The sequence below is a fragment of the Octopus sinensis genome, linkage group LG6 (genome assembly GCF_006345805.1).
Source record: "Octopus sinensis linkage group LG6, ASM634580v1, whole genome shotgun sequence".
Lineage (NCBI taxonomy): Eukaryota > Metazoa > Mollusca > Cephalopoda > Octopoda > Octopodidae > Octopus > Octopus sinensis.
The window spans coordinates 8,185,762-8,205,807 of NC_043002.1; the positions used below are offsets into that span (position 1 = coordinate 8,185,762).

The 20,046-nt window shown below is 41.7% G+C and overlaps 1 protein-coding gene across 1 annotated transcript; it reads left to right on the top strand.

The window, feature by feature from the left end:
• The first annotated feature begins 6,788 nt into the window (after positions 1-6,788).
• LOC115213044 (proteasome assembly chaperone 2) lies at positions 6,789-19,608 on the top strand. The gene is made up of 7 exons (XM_029781948.2): positions 6,789-6,945; positions 8,476-8,647; positions 10,349-10,407; positions 11,862-11,980; positions 13,136-13,339; positions 16,067-16,190; positions 19,456-19,608. The coding sequence occupies exons 1-7, from the start codon at positions 6,865-6,867 to the stop codon at positions 19,549-19,551; spliced, it is 855 nt and encodes a 284-aa protein (XP_029637808.1). The 5' UTR covers positions 6,789-6,864; the 3' UTR covers positions 19,552-19,608.
• Positions 19,609-20,046: the final 438 nt, after the last annotated feature.

The window sequence follows — 20,046 nt, forward strand, 5'->3', positions numbered from 1 at the left end:
GTGAGCCAGATGGCTGCACCGGCTCCAATCTGATCTGGCAGAGTTTCTACAGCTGGATGCCCTTCTTAATGGTTATGTTCGTACACATGCATCATACTGTCTACCTTTTACTCTGAGTGAGAGGCCCTTTGTCACCAGCAGAGGTAGGAGCTCCCTGAACTTTGCCCAGCCTATTCTTATACTGTACATTTAAACACAAAGGAGGCGACCCTAAACAGGACACCTTACACACCAGAAAGAACACTCAAAATTCAAACCACACCTAGCAAATTATTTTATTTGTTAATTAAAGTTTGAAACCTAGGTCTGGTAACAAATATGGTAAATGTTTTTATTTTTCAATCCCCTCAAACCATGGTTTGGATTTTGACTGTTCCTTCTAGCATGTAAAGTGTCCTGTTTAGGGTCCCCTCTTTTGTGCTTAAATGTACACTAATTTTATATGAAAAATATATTATTTACATTTGACAGATATTTGTCCTCATCTTGTTTGTTGTTAACGCGTTTCGGCCGATATACCCTCCAACCTTCATCAGATGTATTGGGAAATTTTCGAACTTCGGTTCTCATTCCGAAGGTATTTTTCGATGTTATTAATATTATTCAGGTCACTGCCTGGAATCGAACTTGGAATCTTGGGGTTAGTAGCCCGTGCTCTTAACCACTACACCATGGGCAATTATCAAGTAAATTTTAGGGCTTTCAAATCAAATATTTTTCTATCCTTCCTTAATACCAGTTCCCATATGCTACTCATATCTGCACTCTGTCTTCTCAGGAGGTTGTTGTGTCCTATCATATCTGCTGCTTCTTTTAGTTTTCGTATTTTTCAGTGGTGTTCTCTGTCTATTATTTTAACTTCATCCCACAGGGGGAGGTGGGCTCCATTTTTCCATACATGATCAACTGTACCTGATTTTCTGGAAACTACAGAACTACATGAACCGTACCCACATATATACACACACACACACACGAATGCATACTCTGTACCAACACACACAAAACGCATGTACATATATTCTCTTGAATAGCCGTATTGAGTCATTCCATCTGTTGAACATAGAGTTCCGCGTTGACCGTTTGGCTCCGTTCAAGCAATTCGTAATGGATAATCCCTTCCCAGTCCCACCATATGCACAACATTGTTTTACGCAGATGAAGATCTTGTTTCACGTACGGTGTCGCTTGTTTACCGGAGCTAAGCCATTCCTTACGCTGCTTCATATTGATGTACAGGCACCATTTTTCGTCGCCAGTAACGATTCGGTAAAGAAATCGTTGATTGTGTCCATGAGTGACAAGCAAGCAAACCAGTGGAGATCGTGGCTCGTTGAATTTTGAACTCATGCTCCATACTTCTCAACCTTTCCCATCGAGTGAAGATGCTTCTCTATAGCAGTGTGAGAGCATTCCATTTTCTCTGCCAGTTTCCTTGTCGTTTGACGAGAATTTTCGTGCAAAAGTTGGTTTAATCACTCTTCATCGAACTCAACTGGATGGCCAGAACGAGGTGTATCTTTGAGTTCAAAATTTCCATTTTTGAACTTTGCATACCAATCACGAGTGGTTCTTTCAGCTATGGCACTCTCTCCATTCACAGCACAAATGTGGCGAGCAGCTTTTGCGGCCTTAGAACCTTGATTAAAAGCAAAAAGAAGGAGGTGTCGAAAATGCTTGTTTTTCTTAACTTCGCATTCCATTTTAACGATTTGAAGATAGACAAAAATTAACTAAAAATAACTAGAAAAAAAAAATAGATTCCAAAATGATTCAAAATAGAATTCTCGAAAAATATAGATTCCAAAATTTTAAAAAACAGCGGGAACTTAGTTGCCAACCCAATACCTTACTGGCTGATATTTCTAGTCTCTCAGCCACATGCAGCTGCAGGTATGCCAAGTTCATATCAACGATTGTGGAGGACCCTGTCATCTGCTTCCACTCTCTCAAGGTTTTGCTGCAAATGTTCGTGGCTTCACCGCCTGTTTGGTACAATACGTGGTCGCTCAGCTCTCAGATCTTTTCGCTTTGACCGACAGTTTTTTAAAATAATTTCCACGTAACTAAACACTTTTAAACTTCGTATACTGGCAGAATGTGTTTATAAAACATCTTTTTCTCTTGGCTTTATTGAGAAAATTCTATAGTTTGTAAGATATTTTCTTCAATTTCAACCAATCAATGACGTCTATTGAGGTGAAAACATTCTCTGCCGTATGAAAATGTCCCTCGTTTAAGAAACAGATTGGGTTTATTTACATTTGTGAAGAAAAAAAAGATACTCTTCCCCCCACTCCTAACCCTAACCCTAAAACAGATTGAAATGCAATAGATCGATACTAGGGTCATAATTATGGGTGACAATTTCATATGACACCGCAAGAAAAAACTGCCGTTCAAACCGAAAAGATCCCAGCACCATTCCACTGTCCACTGCCGGCCGCCAAACACAGCCCGAAAATCTTTGTCTGTAATGGTGTCAGCTGTCACCACTTTCCTGTCGCAGACTCACACCCCCACATCACCGAACGTTACACCGGCTTCATTGACTGTGTGACACCTCCCCCAAACGGACAATCCCCATCACCACATCGACTCCGTCCACCACACCACAGTCGATCACGATCGCGTGTAACGGCAATCTCGTTCCACCATCTCCATCCTCTGCATTCAACTTCCGTACCGTCAACAGCCTTTACACCACTCACTCCACTCCATCCTTCCACCAACTCCAGAGTCATTAGGGTTGTTGAGCAGCCGGGGTCCACGAAGGATCGTGACACCTTTCCGTTCACCATGACATCTATTACTGGCAATCACTGTATCCATGCCTCTATTCTCTTGGCGGGACTACTAGCGGAGTAGTCTCCCTTAGACCGTTTCCCTGAACGCATTCACTAGTGATGAGGCCTGTTTGTTTGCATCGATAGCAAATTACTCCAGGCATGGGTTCTTTGCATTCCCTAACTATGTGCAGTGAGGGCGCGTGGCTTAGTGGTTAGGGCATTCGGCTCATGATCGTAAGGTTGTGAGTTCGATTCCCGGCGACGCGTTGTGTCCTTGAGCAAGACACTTTATTTCACGTTGCTCCAGTCCACTCAGCTGGCAAAAATAAGTTGTACTTGTATTTCAAAGGGTCAGCCTTGTCACTCTCTGTGTCACGCTGATTATCCCCGAGAACTACGTTAAGGGTACACGTGTCTGTGGAATGCTCAGCCATTTGCACGTTAATTTCACGAGCAAGCTGTTCCGTTGATCGTATCAGCTGGGACCCTCGTCGTCGTAACCGGCGGAGTCTTTTTAAGAACTATGTGCAAACCCTGACACCGAAAACACTGCCCTTTGAAGGGTCACACACGTTCCTTGTTCTACCCCCCTCTCCACCGTTTTTTGTTTGATCCCTTCTCGTTATTGCAGTCACTGCTAAAGGTGTCGTCCTGCAACACGAGACAAGGACCCTGGCCCAAGGTATTACCTCTCCCAAGGCGAGCTGGCAGAAACGTTAGCACACCGGGCGAAATGCTTAGCGGTATTTCGTCTGCATTACGTTGTGAGTTCAAACTCCGCCGAGGTCGACTATGCCTTTCATCCTTTCGGGGTCGATAAATTAAGTACCAGTTACGCACTGAGGTCGATGTAATCGACTTAATACCTATGTCTGTCCCCTCTGAGTTTAGCCCCTTGTGGGTAATAAAGAAATAGGTATTACCTCTCCCATCGCCATAGAGTGAATAATCGGCAGTTTTTGCAGTTCGACAGACACATGGTCAGGAAATCCTCTCACAAATGATCCATGCTGGATCGTTTCGGTTTGACGGGCAATTTTTAAAAATAATTTCCACGTAACTAAACACTTTTAAACTTCGTATACTGGTAGAATGTGTTTATAAAACATCTTTTTCTCTTGACTTTATTGAGAAAATTCTATAGTTTGTAAGATATTTGTTTTTTTCTTCAATTTCTGCAATTTCAACCAATCACTGACGTCTATTGAGGTGAAAACATTCTCTGCCGTATGAAAATGTCCCTCGTTTAAGAAACATATTGGGTTTATTTACATTTGTGAAGAAAAAAAGATACCCTTCCCCCTAACTAACCCTAACCCTAAAAGAGATTGAAATGCAATAGATCGATACTGGGGTCATAATTATGGGTGACAATTTCATATGACACCGCTAGAAAAAAACTGCCGTTCAAACCGAAAAGATCCCAAAAATAAACTTTCGTGGGTGCGTAAATTACATGAGTAGATTGTTTCCAGAACTATTTAGAAATATTTTTTGTAGAAAAATGACACAAATGTAAACATTCGTACAAAAATTTGAGTCATTTAATGTCAGAATAGGTTTTTACAGAAAAAATATAATGAAGTTGACTTTTATTTATGCTGAACGGTATAACGCTTACTTTTTCTGTATAAATTTACTTAAACCATTAAATGGTCAACTAGTAAAAAGTGGAAATTTTACCGGTGAGTGTGTTGAATTATAAAGCACAAAAAGAAAATGACTTTCCTCAGACACAACAGAATATGCTTCAACATACGAACTCATATAAAGAATCTTGCAAACCAAATACCAAAGCGAAATACTTTTTTAAGTTTGACATTCATGCTGGTAATCACGGTCTGGGCCATATTTTACATTGCTTGGAGTTTCTATCTATCACAATAGAGTTTCATCATTCTTGTGGCTATGGCGAAAGAATGTATCTGGTGGACGCGTCTGAAAGGATTGGAGACAAACACTTTCCTCTCTGGTAAATCTCTCATCAACTTCTTCAAGTATCACTTGAAAAGGAAAGAGAGAGTAGAGAGGCAAGTCTTGTCTTGCGAATGTTTCAAAAAAGATGGGTGAATGTAGCAAGGATGGCACGTATGAATGACGAAGCCACCTTGAGCATAATCCTATGAACCTGGAAACATTTAAAACAGAGGGTTACCTACTTGCAAACAAATGTGGTAACATGTAACATTATTGACCGAGGTTACCGTGGTCTTTTCCGTAGGCTTTTCTTCCCACGGATAAACCTTACTTGCTTTCCCCTTTACTCCGTACATCATGACACTGTGATACACGATCCCTATTGATCGTTTTTTTCCCCTTTTTTTTCTTCTTTCCCTTTTTGATCGAAAACCTACCCCCACCCTTTTTTTTTCTCTCCCCAAAGAACTTTGTAATCTGTCCCGTCTGTATGGCTAATAAAGAAACATATTACTGGCAATCACTGTATCCATGCCTCCATTCTCTTGGCGGGACTACTAGCGGAGTAGTCTCCCTTAGACCGTTTGTCTGAACGCATTCACTGATGCTGTGGCCTGCTGTCTATCTACATCGATAGCAAATTACTCCAGGCCTGGTTCTTTGCAGTCTCTAACCATGTGCAAACCCTGACACCGAAAACACTGCCCTTTGAAGGGTCACACACGTTCCTTGTTCGCCCCCCCCCCGTTTTTTGTTTGATCCCTTCTTTTGTTACAGTCACTGCTAAACGTGTCGTCCTGCAACACGAGACAATGACTCTGGCCCCAAGGTATTATCTCTCCCATCGCCATAGAGTGAATAATCGGCAGTTTTTGCAGTTCGACAGACACATGGTCAGGAAATCCTGTCACAAATGCTAATTTAACTGTTTATTCCAACACGTCATTCCTGTATCCCACTCACAACTGTCCTACTGCCGTAACCGTCTAACACATCTGCTCTCAGATGCTGTCCACCGCCAACTGACGGATCTTTTCGCTTTGGCCGGCAGATTTTTAAAATAATTTCTTTGTAACTAAACACTTTTAAACTTTAAAAATCTGCCAGTCAAAGCGAAAAGATCCCTGAGTACTGGAGTCGATCGAATCAACTTGCCCCCTCCCCCAAAATTTCGAACCTTGTGCCTAGAATAGAAAAGAATTTGGAACGTCAGATAATTCATTCGTTTCGTATTTACACGAATTTATACGGAGGAATTCTGACAGTTGTTCACTTTTTGGTTGCTTACTTTTTTAATCACCACATTTTTTTCTCCATACCTTCTTTTGTCATTAATATGTTGTGACAGAAAAACTCAAATAGTATTATTATAGTAGAAGATTAAATAAGCAAGAAGAAACACACACTTTTAATGATAAGAAAAAAAGGCAATGGAAATTTTTGGATGACACATATCACACACAAATAGCAAAAGAAGCTGTAGACACGAATCCAAGAACAAACAATATTTACTAAATAGAAATGGAAAACAAAACACATGAGGGCTTTCGCGCCTGCGCACAAACTGTTTCTCCGGTTATGGAGACTTCCGTCCGGGTAGGAGCAAGCGTGGAGGAGGTGGTTGCGCATGCGTTACCGGAAAAACAATAGTAAACATTAATGAAAAGACCAAACAAAGGTACTACTAACGAACAGTGGTCCCGGCGTTCGCACGCGCACCAGCTAGTCATGACTAGTCGATCCTTTGTGTTGTGTGTTATTTATTTTGTTTAACAAAAATCCTTTACTTTGTGTTTTTGTGTGTTATATTCTTTGTTTAATAAAAATTATTTATTTATTTTGTGTTTTATTTACTTTGCTAGGTAGTCGTTGTAGGATCGACTAGTCACGACTAGCTAGCACGGATACGTGAGTGCGCGCACCGGGACCACTGTTCGCTAGTAGTACCTCATTTTTTTTTTAGTTAATAGAAATAACGATATTTATTTTGTGTAATTTCAAATACCTATTTTATAATTAATCAATTAGTTTAGCAGGTGCTTCAACTGAATTAAAATAAAAAGTCGTTCGTCTCAAGCTCCTCAACCACAATAATAACCAGCTGAGCCGCTTCCTTGTTGCTCTGTAGTTTGCTCGGTCATTCTGCCAATGTGTCGCAATGTTTTACTTCCCAGCTGAAGCTTCTTTATCAGAAGAAAAACAGAAATCGAAAGACTGGTCCGGCTATTCCCTTATTGTGGTGAGTTATAACAACAGATAATACGGGATAATTAAGTTTACAATTAAGAATACTCGTCCCGTAGTATTCCAGCAACTTTGTTTAGTGTCTTAATTACAAACTAATATTTCTTTTCACTTTGCGTCTTTACCATTTTCTCTTTCCCAGCACCGGAATCAATTTCTTACGGAGATCATACAGAAAAATCAGTATATGAATGTTGCAAAAATAGTGTTAATGATGATATTTCTTTCTCCCGTTTCTAATTTATTAAAATTATGTTTTATTGTGTCTGGGAAGAGTCATTCTCTTTTTAGCCCTGTTAATATAACACACACACCGATCCGATTTCCACTCATTTATTTAAGAGAATGACCCTCCCCTGACACAATGAAATATGCTTCAACACACGAATTCAAGTAAAGAATTTTGCAAACCAAATACAAAAACGAAATACAATTATTTTCTCGAATTTTAAATCAAATTTTCACTGAAGCCTCACTTGATAATGTAAAGTTGTCATTACGGTATCTTTGTTCCATACTCTTGAAAATAGCTAAAACAAAGAAAGGTTGTGATGTTTTGTTTTAATTTCAATTTCTATTCATAGTGGGTGCTTTTACGTGCCAGTCGGGCGGCACTGGCAACGACCTCGTTCGAATCTTTTACACACGCCACCGGCACAGGTGCCTGTAGGCGATGCTGGTAACGATCCCGCTCGGATGGTGTCTTTTACGTGCCACCTGCACGGAGGCCAGATAGCCGCTCTGGCAACGATCACGCTCGGATGGCGCACTTTGGGTATAATAGCAGTCACCCTACATAGCTTGTGTGACATTGATTCAACATGCAGTCTTTCTGTGATAATTATACCTGCACATCAAGTACAATTGGTTTTGAAAGATTCCTCATCTAAATTGTATATCTCTACAAGCAACAGGCAATACAGTGACAGAAATATTTTTTTAAAAAGTATTATTTATTATGATTCTTCTTATATTCATCATCATCGTTTAATGTCCGTTTTCCATGATAGCATGGGTTGGACGGTTCGACTGGGGTCTGGGAAGCCAGGAGGCTGCACAAGGTCCAGTCTGATCTGGCAGAGTTTCTACAGCTGGATGCCCTTCCTAACGCCAACCACTCCGTGAGTGTAGTGGGTGCTTTTTACGTGCCACCAGCACAGGTGCCAGGCGAGGCTGGCAACATCCACGATCGGTTGGTGCTTTTTATGTGCCACTGGCAAGGAGGCCGGTCGAGGTGACGCTGGCAATGGCCACGTTCGGATGGTTCTTTTATGTGCCACCGGCATGTTTATTATTGCTATTTATAAATTAAAATACTGTTTAAACCTGATCAAATATATTGTCACAAATTTTTTTTTTTAACATAATTACATGTAGTATTTCAGTTGAAACAAAAGTAACATTGAACTTATGAATATTTGGACTTAAAAATTCTAGGATCCTATCTTGTTCATAAGCAGGGGAGTACCAGTAATTAAATGTTGTAAACCAAGCTAAATTTTGGTAATTTTTTTGGTTATTTCAGGCTGCAGTATCAGTGGGTAATGTTGGTCAGCTAACAACAGACTTAGTTGTTTCAACTTTAGAAATGACTAAAGTTGGATATATTTATGATGAAAGCCTTTTACCCGTAGTCGGTAACCATCCTTACTCTGCAGTTAACAGTTCTTCCTGTTCATTAATGACAGGCTGTGAAGGTAATGTTTTCATTCTCATATCTTGTTGGAATCATATTTGTTTCTTAAGTCCTCCCTGTTTGATAATGTACCAGTGCCACTGAGTCGACTCTCTCCCTTTGCTCTTCAAAAATGTTTTAAAAACCCTATTTTTCAGGAAAGGAAACTATTATTGTTATCCAGTGAATGGCATTGATCTTTATGTATAAAATATAATTGGTAGTGGTGTAGACATTTTGTGCTTAACTCCAAGTGTTGCAGTCACTGGTGGGTAGTGGGCTTGTACAACTGGGATCTTGTTTTAGCATATTTTAAATAAGAATTTTCTAGCAATCATTCAATAGTTCAGTATAAGATGTAAAAATGTATGGCGCAATGGTAGTTCAAGGAATGCAAAGATGGTAGATCAGATCTTCAATTCAATTCAATTTTTATTGCTCAAAAAGCAAAAGCAAGGCCATGTAGGGGGACAGGGACGGTGGTCATACAAAGAGTTCAGGCCATTTCTGGTCAAGAGAGACTTTGAACCAAGCGGTCGTCGGCATCTTCACTATCTCGTCTGGCAGCTTATTCCACGGATTCACAACCCGGACGGAGAAAGCCCCTCTCCTTTGATTGAGATGAAATCATCGTAGATAGAGCTTTTCGGAGGGACCTGAAAAGCTCTTAGTGATCTTAAAAGGTTATCTTTTGGAAAAATTTATATCTGTGCTGGTGGCACTTAAAAAGGACCCACTACACTCTTGGAGTGGTTGGCGTTAGGAAGGGCATCCAGCTGTAGAAATTCTGCCAAATCAAGATTGGAGCCTGGTGCAGCCATCTGGTTTGCCAGCCCTCAGTCAAAATCGTCCAACCCATGCTAGCATGAAAAGCAGACGTTAAACAATGATGATGATGATCTGTTTTAGAAGTGGATAAGATATTGCACTTTCAATATGCTGGCCCTTGAGTTCAAATTTGTTGTAGGAGTTTCACATGTATTTGAGCTGAAAACTCAATCCTGCATTCACCTAACTGGGAGAGTTATTTGCAATAGATTGCAATCCTCTCAACTATAATAAACATTTATCTATCATTTAACAGCACAGAACTAAAGCTAAGCATCAGCTCATGTACACCTTGCTATCCTTATGGCCTTTATGTCTGTTATCAACGAGTCTGTTGTAGTAAGTTCTTTCAGTAAGAAATGCATACGGTTTGGATTGCAATAAGTCAGAAAATCTGGTTGTGGCAGAGTTACAGAAGAAGGGAACCTACTGTACTTACTTGTACTTGTGGCAACATTCACCCTGGGCAGGTTGAGTCGGCTTCTTCCACCTTGGAAGAAGTTTCGTGGGAATATGTGGATTTCACAAGTGGTCCCCAACAATCCCGCATGTAGAGACATCCTGTTTGCCGCAGATTGTTCGCAGACGCAAGGACAGAACGACTGAGGAGCCACCAGTTGCCGAAGCAGACATTCCAAGGATTTTCACCAGGTTTAACCACTCGGTGTCAGACCAATCCGCCTTGGATGGCCCTACCAGGAACCGAAGTTCCCGATGGCATAGCTCTGACACTACCCGTTGCCAGCGTCCCCACCATGGTGAAGAGGGGATGGACTTTGGGGACGTGGAACCTATTGTAGTAGTAGTAAAAACAAAAAGGGTCAAAGTAAATGAAGCATGACAATGAATCAGGGATTTTTCTTTATTCAGATTCTTGTTTTCTTTCTTTTTTCAGTGTATGAATGTGAGGAAAAGAAACTTGTAGTTTTACTTCAACGAGCACCATTTGCCAAAGTAAGTCATTTCATTATATTGGTTTTAAATTCTGGTACAAGGCCAATAATTTCAGGGGAGCAGGTCAGTCAACTACATCGACCCTGGTCTTCAACTGGTATTTATTTTATCAATCTTGAAAGGATGAAAGGCTAAGTCGACCATGGCAGAATTTGAACTCAAAATGTAAAGACAGATGAAATGCTGTTAAGCATTTTGCCTGGTGTGCTGACAGTTCTACCAGCTCATCACCTAAAATTATTTTATTATATTGAGCATTGAGCCCCATGGAGGCAAAGTGGCTGAGCTCCTGGGCCACATGGAAGCAAAGTGGCTGAACTCTTGGGCTGCATGGAGCAGAGTGGCTGAGCTCTTGAGCCTCATGGAAGCAAAGTGGCTGAACTCTTGGGCTGCATGGAGCAAAGTGGCTGAGCTCCTGGGCCTCACGGAAGCAAAGTGGCTGAACTCTTGGGCTGCATGGAGCAGAGTGGCTGAGCTCCTGGGCCTCATGGAAGCAAAGTGGCTGAACTCTTGGCTGCATGGAGCAGAGTGGCTGAGCTCCTGGGCCTCACGGAAGCAAAGTGGCTGAACTCTTGGGCTGCATGGAGCAGAGTGGCTGAGCTCCTGGGCCTCACGGAAGCAAAGTGGCTGAACTCTTGGGCTGCATGGAGCAGAGTGGCTGAGCTCCTGGGCCTCACGGAAGCAAAGTGGCTGAACTCTTGGGCTGCATGGAGCAAAGTGGCTGAGCTCCTGGGCCTCATGGGAGCAAAGTGGCTGGGTTTCTTTCGAGTGTTGGACCTCACAGAGGTGAGGTGCCTGAGTTCCTTTAAAGTGTTGGGCTTCACGGAGTCAATGAACAAGACCTTTAGCATTATGACCTGCTTGAGAAGAAGACCCAGCAAGCCAAGCAAAATTGCAGTTGTGGCAGGTACCAGTGTCACGCAAATGGCACCCGTGCCAGTGGCATGTAAAAGCACCCATTACACTCTTGGAGTGGTTGGCATTAGGAAGGGTATCCAGCTGTAGGGAACCGTGCCAAATCAGACTGGTTCCTGGCACAGCATGCCAGCCCAGTTAAACCGTCCAACCCATGCCAGCAGGTACAATGGATGTTAGATGACGATGATGATGATGATTGCCAAATTTTCAAAATTAATTTCTCTTTATTTCCTATTCTATATCATTCATTGTACGAATGGCGTTAGATACATTGATGTAACATTATGAAACTATGAAAGAAATGATGTTTTGTGTAATTCTCTGAGGGTTTACTACAGTCAGCATGCCATCAAGACCAGGTGTGGCTTGTTTGAATAAATAGCCTTGTCTGGTGGTAGACAGACTGGACTTCTAGAATAGTATTTTATTGAAACAGTTTTTGCTAAACTTTTGTGATTTACTTACATCTTTACTACTTTTACAATATATTTGGTTGATATCAAGTAAATTGGTTTTCTTTTATTCTTTGTAACAAGGGCAAGCAATCGGGATACCGTAAACGCTTAGTTCAATGGATTAAAGAGCAAATGTTTGGCCAAGTTATCATTTTAACAAGTAGTTCAGCACATGAACGTCTTGATGTTCAACTTCATGGGTAAGTAACACACTTGTCGTTTCTCTGTTATGGCATCAACCCTTTCATTACTGTATTTCTGTTGAGATGCTCTGTGATTGTTTCAATTCCTTTAAATATAACAAAGAATTTTGTAAACTAACTTAGTTATCATTAAGCTAGTGTTAGGAACATAAATTGTGACTAAGGTTTGGTGGAAGATTTTAATTCAAAACTTATGAAAACAAGACATTTGTACTAAAGAGCCAGAGCCGGTTTTAGCCAGGTTGGTAATGAAAGGGTTAACCCTTTAGCATTTAAACTGACCAAAATATTCTTTTGCATTCACCTTTCATGTTGAAACCAGCCAGATCAAGCCACTCACAACTACCCTACACTGCCAATCTGAAAATTAACAATCACATTATATTAATCTCAAAGACCTGAGATAATCCATGATTAATTCAAAACAGTTTGAATAAATAAGCATCACATTTGAATAGGGTTTGTTATTGCTATTTAGCCCTAGAGTAAGTCTACTTACTTGTGGCGACATTCACCCTGGGCAGGTTGAGTCGGCTTCTTCCACCACCCTCGAGGCATTGTATTTGCCATTGAGACTTCATGGAAGAAGTTTCGTGGGAATATGTGGTTTTGACAAAGCGGTCCCCAACAATCCTGCATGTAGAGACATCCTGTTTGCTGCAGATTGTCCACAGACGCAGGGGCAGAACGACCGAGGAGCCACCGGTTGCCGAAACAGACACTCCGAGGTTGTGGCCCTAATACCACTCGGTGTCAGACCAATCCACTTTGGGTGGCCCTACCAGGAACCAAGTTCCCGATGGCATAGCTCTGACACTACTCGTTGCCAGCGTCCCCGCCACGGTGAGGAGGGGATGGACTTTGGGGACTAGAGTAATTCAGGTTGAGCTGACTTATAGTCAAAAGTATTCAGCCATAACCATTCCAATAATTACTTAATGTATCCTTTCTTCCGAATGCCAACCACTTTGCAGTGTGGACTTTAGGGATATCAGGCGATGCAGTGAACGGAAAACAGGGGTGGTGGATGTTGTTAGTGATGAATATCAATTTGGGAAAGGTGAAGGAAATGCAGGTAGATCAGGGAGGAGAAAAGTAGGGGTACACACACACACACACATATATATATTTTACTTTTACTTTCTCTTTCAGTTCACAATTTCGGTTTCTCTTGTCGCCTGGTCAAGAATCAACGGTTGGAGACTTTCTACAGAACAAGCTAAAGTGGAAACCATTAGAGAAAAGGCCTTGTTTCCCAGCACCTTCTGCTATCGAAAGTGAATCCAACAGGGACCAGAATATGGTATCTCTCTATATTCCTGGGGGAGGAATTGCTAAAACCCTTTTTACTGATTGGTAAGTATATTTTTTTACAATAGCTTCTAAAACTAATTTTGCCTGTGTGGAAATTGTATCATCATCATCATCGTTTAACGTCCGTTCTCCATGCTAGCATGGGTTGGACGGTTCGGCCAGGGTCTGGTAAGCCATGGAGGCTGCACCAGGCTCCAGTCTGATCTGGCAGTGTTTCTACAGCTGGATGCCCTTCCTAACGCCAACCACTCCATGAGTGTATTGGGTGCTTTTTACGTGCCACCGGCATGGAAGCCAGTCAAGGCAGCGCTGGGATCGGCCACATACGGATGATGCTTTTTATGTGCCACTGGCACAGGTGTCAGGGGAGGCTGGCAACGGCCATGATCAGTTGGTGCTTTTTATGTGCCACCGGCATGGAAGCCAGTCAAGGTGGCACTGGCATCGACCATGTACAGATTGTGCTTTTTAGGTACCACCGGCACAGGTGCCAGGGTAGGCTGGCAACAGCCACAATCGGTTGGTGCTTTTTACGTGCTGCCGACACGGAAGCCAGCCAAGGTGGCGATTTATGATTATCTGTCTTGAATAATCCTTGAATAATCCTTAAAATCCTTAAAATTAGAAACCTGTGTGAGTTGTTGTGCCCCATAACAAATATATTGAACTCAAGTGGCCCAGTCCACCTAGCTTTCAATAAGCACCACTTGAATGTACAGTCCATCACTTAAGTATCAGTTTGTTGTTGCTTAACCCTTGACTGACCGAGCAAATCTATGCTCAAACTCATCGCAGACATGATCATCCCAGCCTTGTCTCAGGCATTGCATGTCTAAGATTACTTTCCCCATTGCATGTCTGAGGTAAAGTAATGATTGTCCCTCCTTTTCACAACATTCAAGACAGTAGGATATGAGATAAGGGAGATTAGTTGCTATTTCTAGCAGGTTAAACATCAGCCAACCCTGCCTCCTTTTGAGATGCGGGCGTGATTTGAAGGAAATTTGATTGCTGCATCTGGCAGATCAGATGACAGCGTACAGGCTCCCTCAATGATTTATCAGTTGAGCAAGAGACTCTTTATTTTATTTTAAGATAACATCAGTAGTACTTTCCAGTGATGTAAACTGAGTGATTGTATTGCCTAGATTTTCAGATTGACTGAAGTCTTGTGAAAGGTCACGAGCTTTGGTAAATCTTGCTTGACAGTCTATTTTGCCCCATTGATTTGGCTAATAAAGCTTCTTGTATAAGTAAAGTCATCTACATAGTCCAGTAGCTTGTTGTTGGCAATGATAGGTGCAGTTCTTGGAGTTTATGCACATGTTTCTGAGGTACTGATGTTAAGACCTGTTTGCATTACATAGTTGCTCAAAACCTATCAGTTTTTTCCTGTAAATAATCATCATTGTTTAACATCCGTTTTCCATGCTAGCATGGGTTGGACGGTTCAACCGGAGTCTTGTAAGCCATGGAGGCTGCACCAGGCTCTAGTCTGATTTGGCAGTGTTTCTACAGCTGGATGCCCTTCCTAACGCCAACCACTCTGTTCTCAGAGCATCCATCCCCACTACAGACTTGGTCACCTAGGTAGCGGAAGCTATCAACTACTTCTAGTTTTTCTCCCTGATATGTGATGGAATCTGTTTTCTAAACAAATCGACCATAGTATTTTTTAAGTCTACTTAGTCTGTCGGTCCCTTTTGCCAAACTAATAACTAAGCAAAATATTCCACAAATCATGCTTTAACCCTTTCGTTACCAACCCGGCTGAAACCGGCTCTGGCTCATTAGTAGAAATGTCTTGTTTTCATAAGTTTTGAGTTAAAATCTTCCACCAAACCTTAGTCACAATTTATGTTCCTAACACTAGGTTAATGATAACTGAGTTATTTTACTAAATTCTTTGTTATATTTAAAATAATTGAAAGAAACGCGGAGCATCTCAAAATAAATACAGTAACGAAAGGGTTAATGATTTTTCCATTCCACCAACTGTGGATGATGAGGAGGATGACAATGATGATGCCTCTTCTTAATTGCTGCATCCCTAACAACAGCTGACACTCAAGTTCTCAAAAGAAAAGAAATTATTCAAATATAAGGGATATTAAAATGTGGAGGTTGCACACAAGAAACAATTTCCATTAATAATCGGTGCCTTGGAAATGATAAAAGAGAAACCAGAATGACATGCAGACAAATACATAGCATAACCCCAGTACTGACAAATATTCACAACTTGCACAACTTAGATACTACATATACCAACCGATTGTGGCCGTTGCCAGCCTCCTCTGACACCTATGCTGGTGGCATGTAAAAAGCACCATCCGTACGGGGTCGATGCCAGCGCCGCCTTGACTGGCTTCCATGCCAGTGGCACATAAAAGCACTAACCGATCGTGGCTGTTGCCAGCCTCCCCTGTCACGTAAAAAGTACCCACTACACTCACGGAGTGGTTAGCGTTAGGAAGGGCATCCAGCTGTAGAAACACTGCCAGATCAAGATTGGAGCCTGGTGCAGCCTCCTGGCTTCCCAGATCCCCGGTCGAACTGTCCAACCCATGCTAGCATGGAAAACGGACGTTAAACGATGATGATGATATCACACAAGAGTACTTTCAATGCAACCGAAACAACAAAACCAAAATAAAAACCACATGTATCCAAGGTGTACTGAGTGTGCAATGCAGTGAGAGCATGCAATAAAAATAAGTCAACTAAATAATAATAATAATAATTGTTTTTTTCTTTTGTGTATTGAAGCTGTGATGCCGAGATTCCTGTTAGTGTCCTGCTGTTGTTCTGTGCTGAAGGGGATAATGCCTGGCATGCTAAGTACCTAGCAACAATTCTCAATCAGTGGATGAATTTAGTACCAATGCCAATGGTAAGTACATACGTATAATCATGTATGGAGACATTAAGTGAACCTCTACATGCTTGCTTGACTTGCTAGAAATAGCAGCCAAATCTTTCTGAAATTATTTTCTATTCTCTTAAATAAAAAGGAAAGGCATATTGGATAATATAATTCTAGGTATACAAAAAAGAAAAAAAAAAAAGAAAGGACGGTTATAGCTAGAATGCCTTTGACTGTAGGTCTGCTTACGAGGGGCTCAACAGTGGTATATATATATTTTGTATTTTACTTGATATAACATGCATTTGTGAACAGTAGCGTTGTTGATTATTGGCTTCTTACAATTTCCAATCACTGGTTCACTACATTTTTGATGGTAGAATAAATACCACAAAACATTGATTTACTGGTAATTTCTCACTGCCTTTATACATATCATATATATATATAAATATATATATATATATATAGTACAAAGTAAGATAGGGGTTATGGGTGTAACCCACTATGGGATATCATTTATCCAATATACTGTTGGTAAAGTACCCAAATTCTTGATACATAAATGTTTTTAATTGCAATGCAATTAATTCATTTATTGTATTAAACGGGTGAAGGTAAAGAAATATTTTTACAGTAAATTTATAATACAAATAAGAAAATAGAGAAACATATTTGATTTGTTCATCAACTTACGGATATTATAATGTTGGATTATTTATTCATTTTACAAATAAGAACATCAAAAGCATACAAAAATATTATATAAATGCTTTTGATGTTCTCATTTGTAAAATGAATAAATTATCCAACATTATAATATACGTAAGTTGATGAACAAAGTGAATTTGTTTCTCCATTTTTTTATTTGTATTATATATATCATCATCATCATCATCATCGTTTAACGTCCGTTTTCCGCGCTAGCACGGGTTGGATGGTTCGACCGGGATCTGGGAAGCCAGGGCTGCACCAGGCTCCAGTCTGATCTGGCAGTGTTTCTACAGCTGGATGCCGTTCCTAACGCCAACCACTCCGCGAGTGTAGTGGGTGCTTTTTACGTGCCACCTGCACAGGTGCCAGGGGAGTCTGGCTTCGGCTACAATCGGTTGGTGCTTTTAATGTGCCACTGGCACGGAAGCCAGCCAAGGCAGCGCTGGCATCGGCCACGTTCGGATGGTGCTTTTTATGTGCCACCGGCACAGGTATCACAACTACTATTTCCATTGATATTTGTTTCAATGTTCATGTACATGCACTTGACTCAACAGGTCTCCTCAAGCACAGCGAGATGTTCCGAGATCCAAGGTACTTTGAATGGGCAGGGGCTATGCGGAACTGGTGCCAGAAGCATCCCGGGTCTTTGTAGTCACAGCACATCTCTAGAGATCTCGGTCCTTCGCCATTGCCTCAGTGAGGCCCAACGCTCTGAGGTCATGCTTGACTACCTCATCCCATGTCTTCCTGGGTCTACCTCTCCCCCTGATTCCTTCAACTGTTTGGGAGCGGCACTTCTTCACACATCTCTCTTCATCCATCTGCAGTACATGCAGTACATCACAAGCGTTGCTCTTGCACACCGCATATATATGCATGCATACAAGTTTGAGAGATTGAAAGCATTACAACAGAAAGCCAAACACAAAATAGTGGTGATGATGAAAGCTGTGTATGTGTGCACGTGCATAGAGATCCAGCTGCGAGATGATTGTACTCACGGAGTTCACTGCGAACAGGAGCATTGTAAGCCTCAGCTCTGACATTGCTCACACAGAAGCAGTGGTTGGTGGTAAGGCCTGTCTGAGGTAGGAAATAAGCAAGTCATATATATATATCATCATCATTTAACGTCCGTTCTCCATGCTTGCATGGGTTGGACGGTTCGACCGGGGATCTGGGAAGCCAGAAGGCTGCACCAGGCTCTAGTCTGATCTGGCAGTGTTTCTACAGCTGGATGCCCTTCCTAACGCCAACCACTCCGTGAGTGTAGTGGGTGCTTTTTACGTGCCACCTGCACAGGTGCCAGGGGAGGCCGGCAACGGCCACGATCAGATTGGTGCATTTTACGTGCCACCGGCACGGAAGCCAGTCGAGGCAGCACTGGCATCGGCCACGATTCAGATAGCGCTTTTTACGTGCCACCAGCTCAGGGATCACAACTGCAGTTTCCATTGATTTTGATGTCATTTATATCTATATTGTCCATCTGTCTGTTCATCAATCCACATACAGGCACAGGTATAGCCGTGTGGTTAAGAAGACCACTTTACAACCATGTGGTTTCAGGTTCAGTTCCACTGTGCAGTACCTTTGGTGTTTTGTCATTTTTATTGCATATTTGCACAGCATTACGTTTGGAGTGAAGTTGGTAGACAGAAACTGTGCAAAACCTGTTATATGTGTGTGTGTGTAACTTGATGGTATGCCCCAACACCTTATCACTATCGTTGTCTCTCTTTTTCTAACTGCGAGACACCTGTTCCTGTCCTTCTATCACCCTCTCATTACCAGACATGACACTACCATTCTCAGTACTACACCCCTATTCAAATGGGGGGCTTTTCTTGAAAGTTACTGGGTGACCTCATTAGTACCAGTACCATGGAAAAAGTACCCAGTATACTCTGTGAAATGGTTGGCATCCAGTTGTAGAAACCATGCCAGAGCAGACAATGGAGCCTGATGCAGTCCTTGGACTCACTGATCTCTGTTGAATCATCCAAACCACTTTACAGAGTTTCAAGTTCTCTCTACAAATTCTTTATAGAATGTAGAGTCAGCACAAATGTTAAAAATTTCACTCTTTTGTCACTTTATATGGCAAAGAGTTATAGCGCTGAGGCCAATGCCAGCGCCGCCCCGACTGGCTTCTGTGCCGGTGGCACTTAAAAAGCACCATCCAAACATGGCCGTTGCCAGCGCCGCCTAGGCTGGCTTCCGTGCCGGTGGCACGTTAAAAGCTCCAACTGATCGTGGCCAATGCCGGACCCCCCTGGCACCTGTGCAGGTGGCACGTAAAAAGCACCCACTACACTCGCGGAGTGGTTGGCGTTAGGAAGGGCATCCAGCTGTAGAAACTCTGCCAGATCAGACTGGAGCCTGGTGCAGCCCCTGACTTCCGAGACCCCGGTCGAACTGTCCAACCCGTGCTAGCGCGGAAAACAGACGTTAAACGATGATGATGATGATGTGTTTTCATTTTATTATATTGATCTTTGATGTACACTTTTAAGCAGTTAAATAGCAGTCAACCAATTTCAAAGCCTGATTGTTTTTAATTTTCTCATTTCAGTCTCCAAACTTACTGATGCCTTCAGATATCTGGAAAATTCCCCCATCATGGAGACTCACATTTGGAAATACATTTGACCAAACTCTGTTCCATTGACCTGAAATATTTTTTGCTTGAAAGACTTAAATAAATTATCTTTTTGTCACCATTCTACATTAATTTCATTCTATTCATCATATAAACATTTTCATCCAATAATTTCTCCAAACTTATAAAAAGCAGTAAAATAAAAATTATTAATTTTTCTTCGTTTTTTAAGAAGTTATGTTGTTAGAAAACAAAAGAATATTGACCAGGAATGGCTGTGTGGTAAGTAGCTTGCTAACCAACCACATGGTCCCGCGTTCAGTCCCACTGCGTGGCATCTTGGGCAAGTGTCTTCTGCTATAGCCCCGGGCCGACCAATGCCTTGTGAGTGGATTTGGCAGACGGAAACTGAAAGAAGCCTGTCGTATATATGTATGTGTGTGTTTGTGTGTCTGCTGTGTTTGTCCCCCTAGCATTGCTTGACAACCGATGCTGGTGTGTTTACGTCCCCGTCACTTAGCGGTTCGACAAAAGAGACCGATAGAATAAGTACTGGGCTTACAA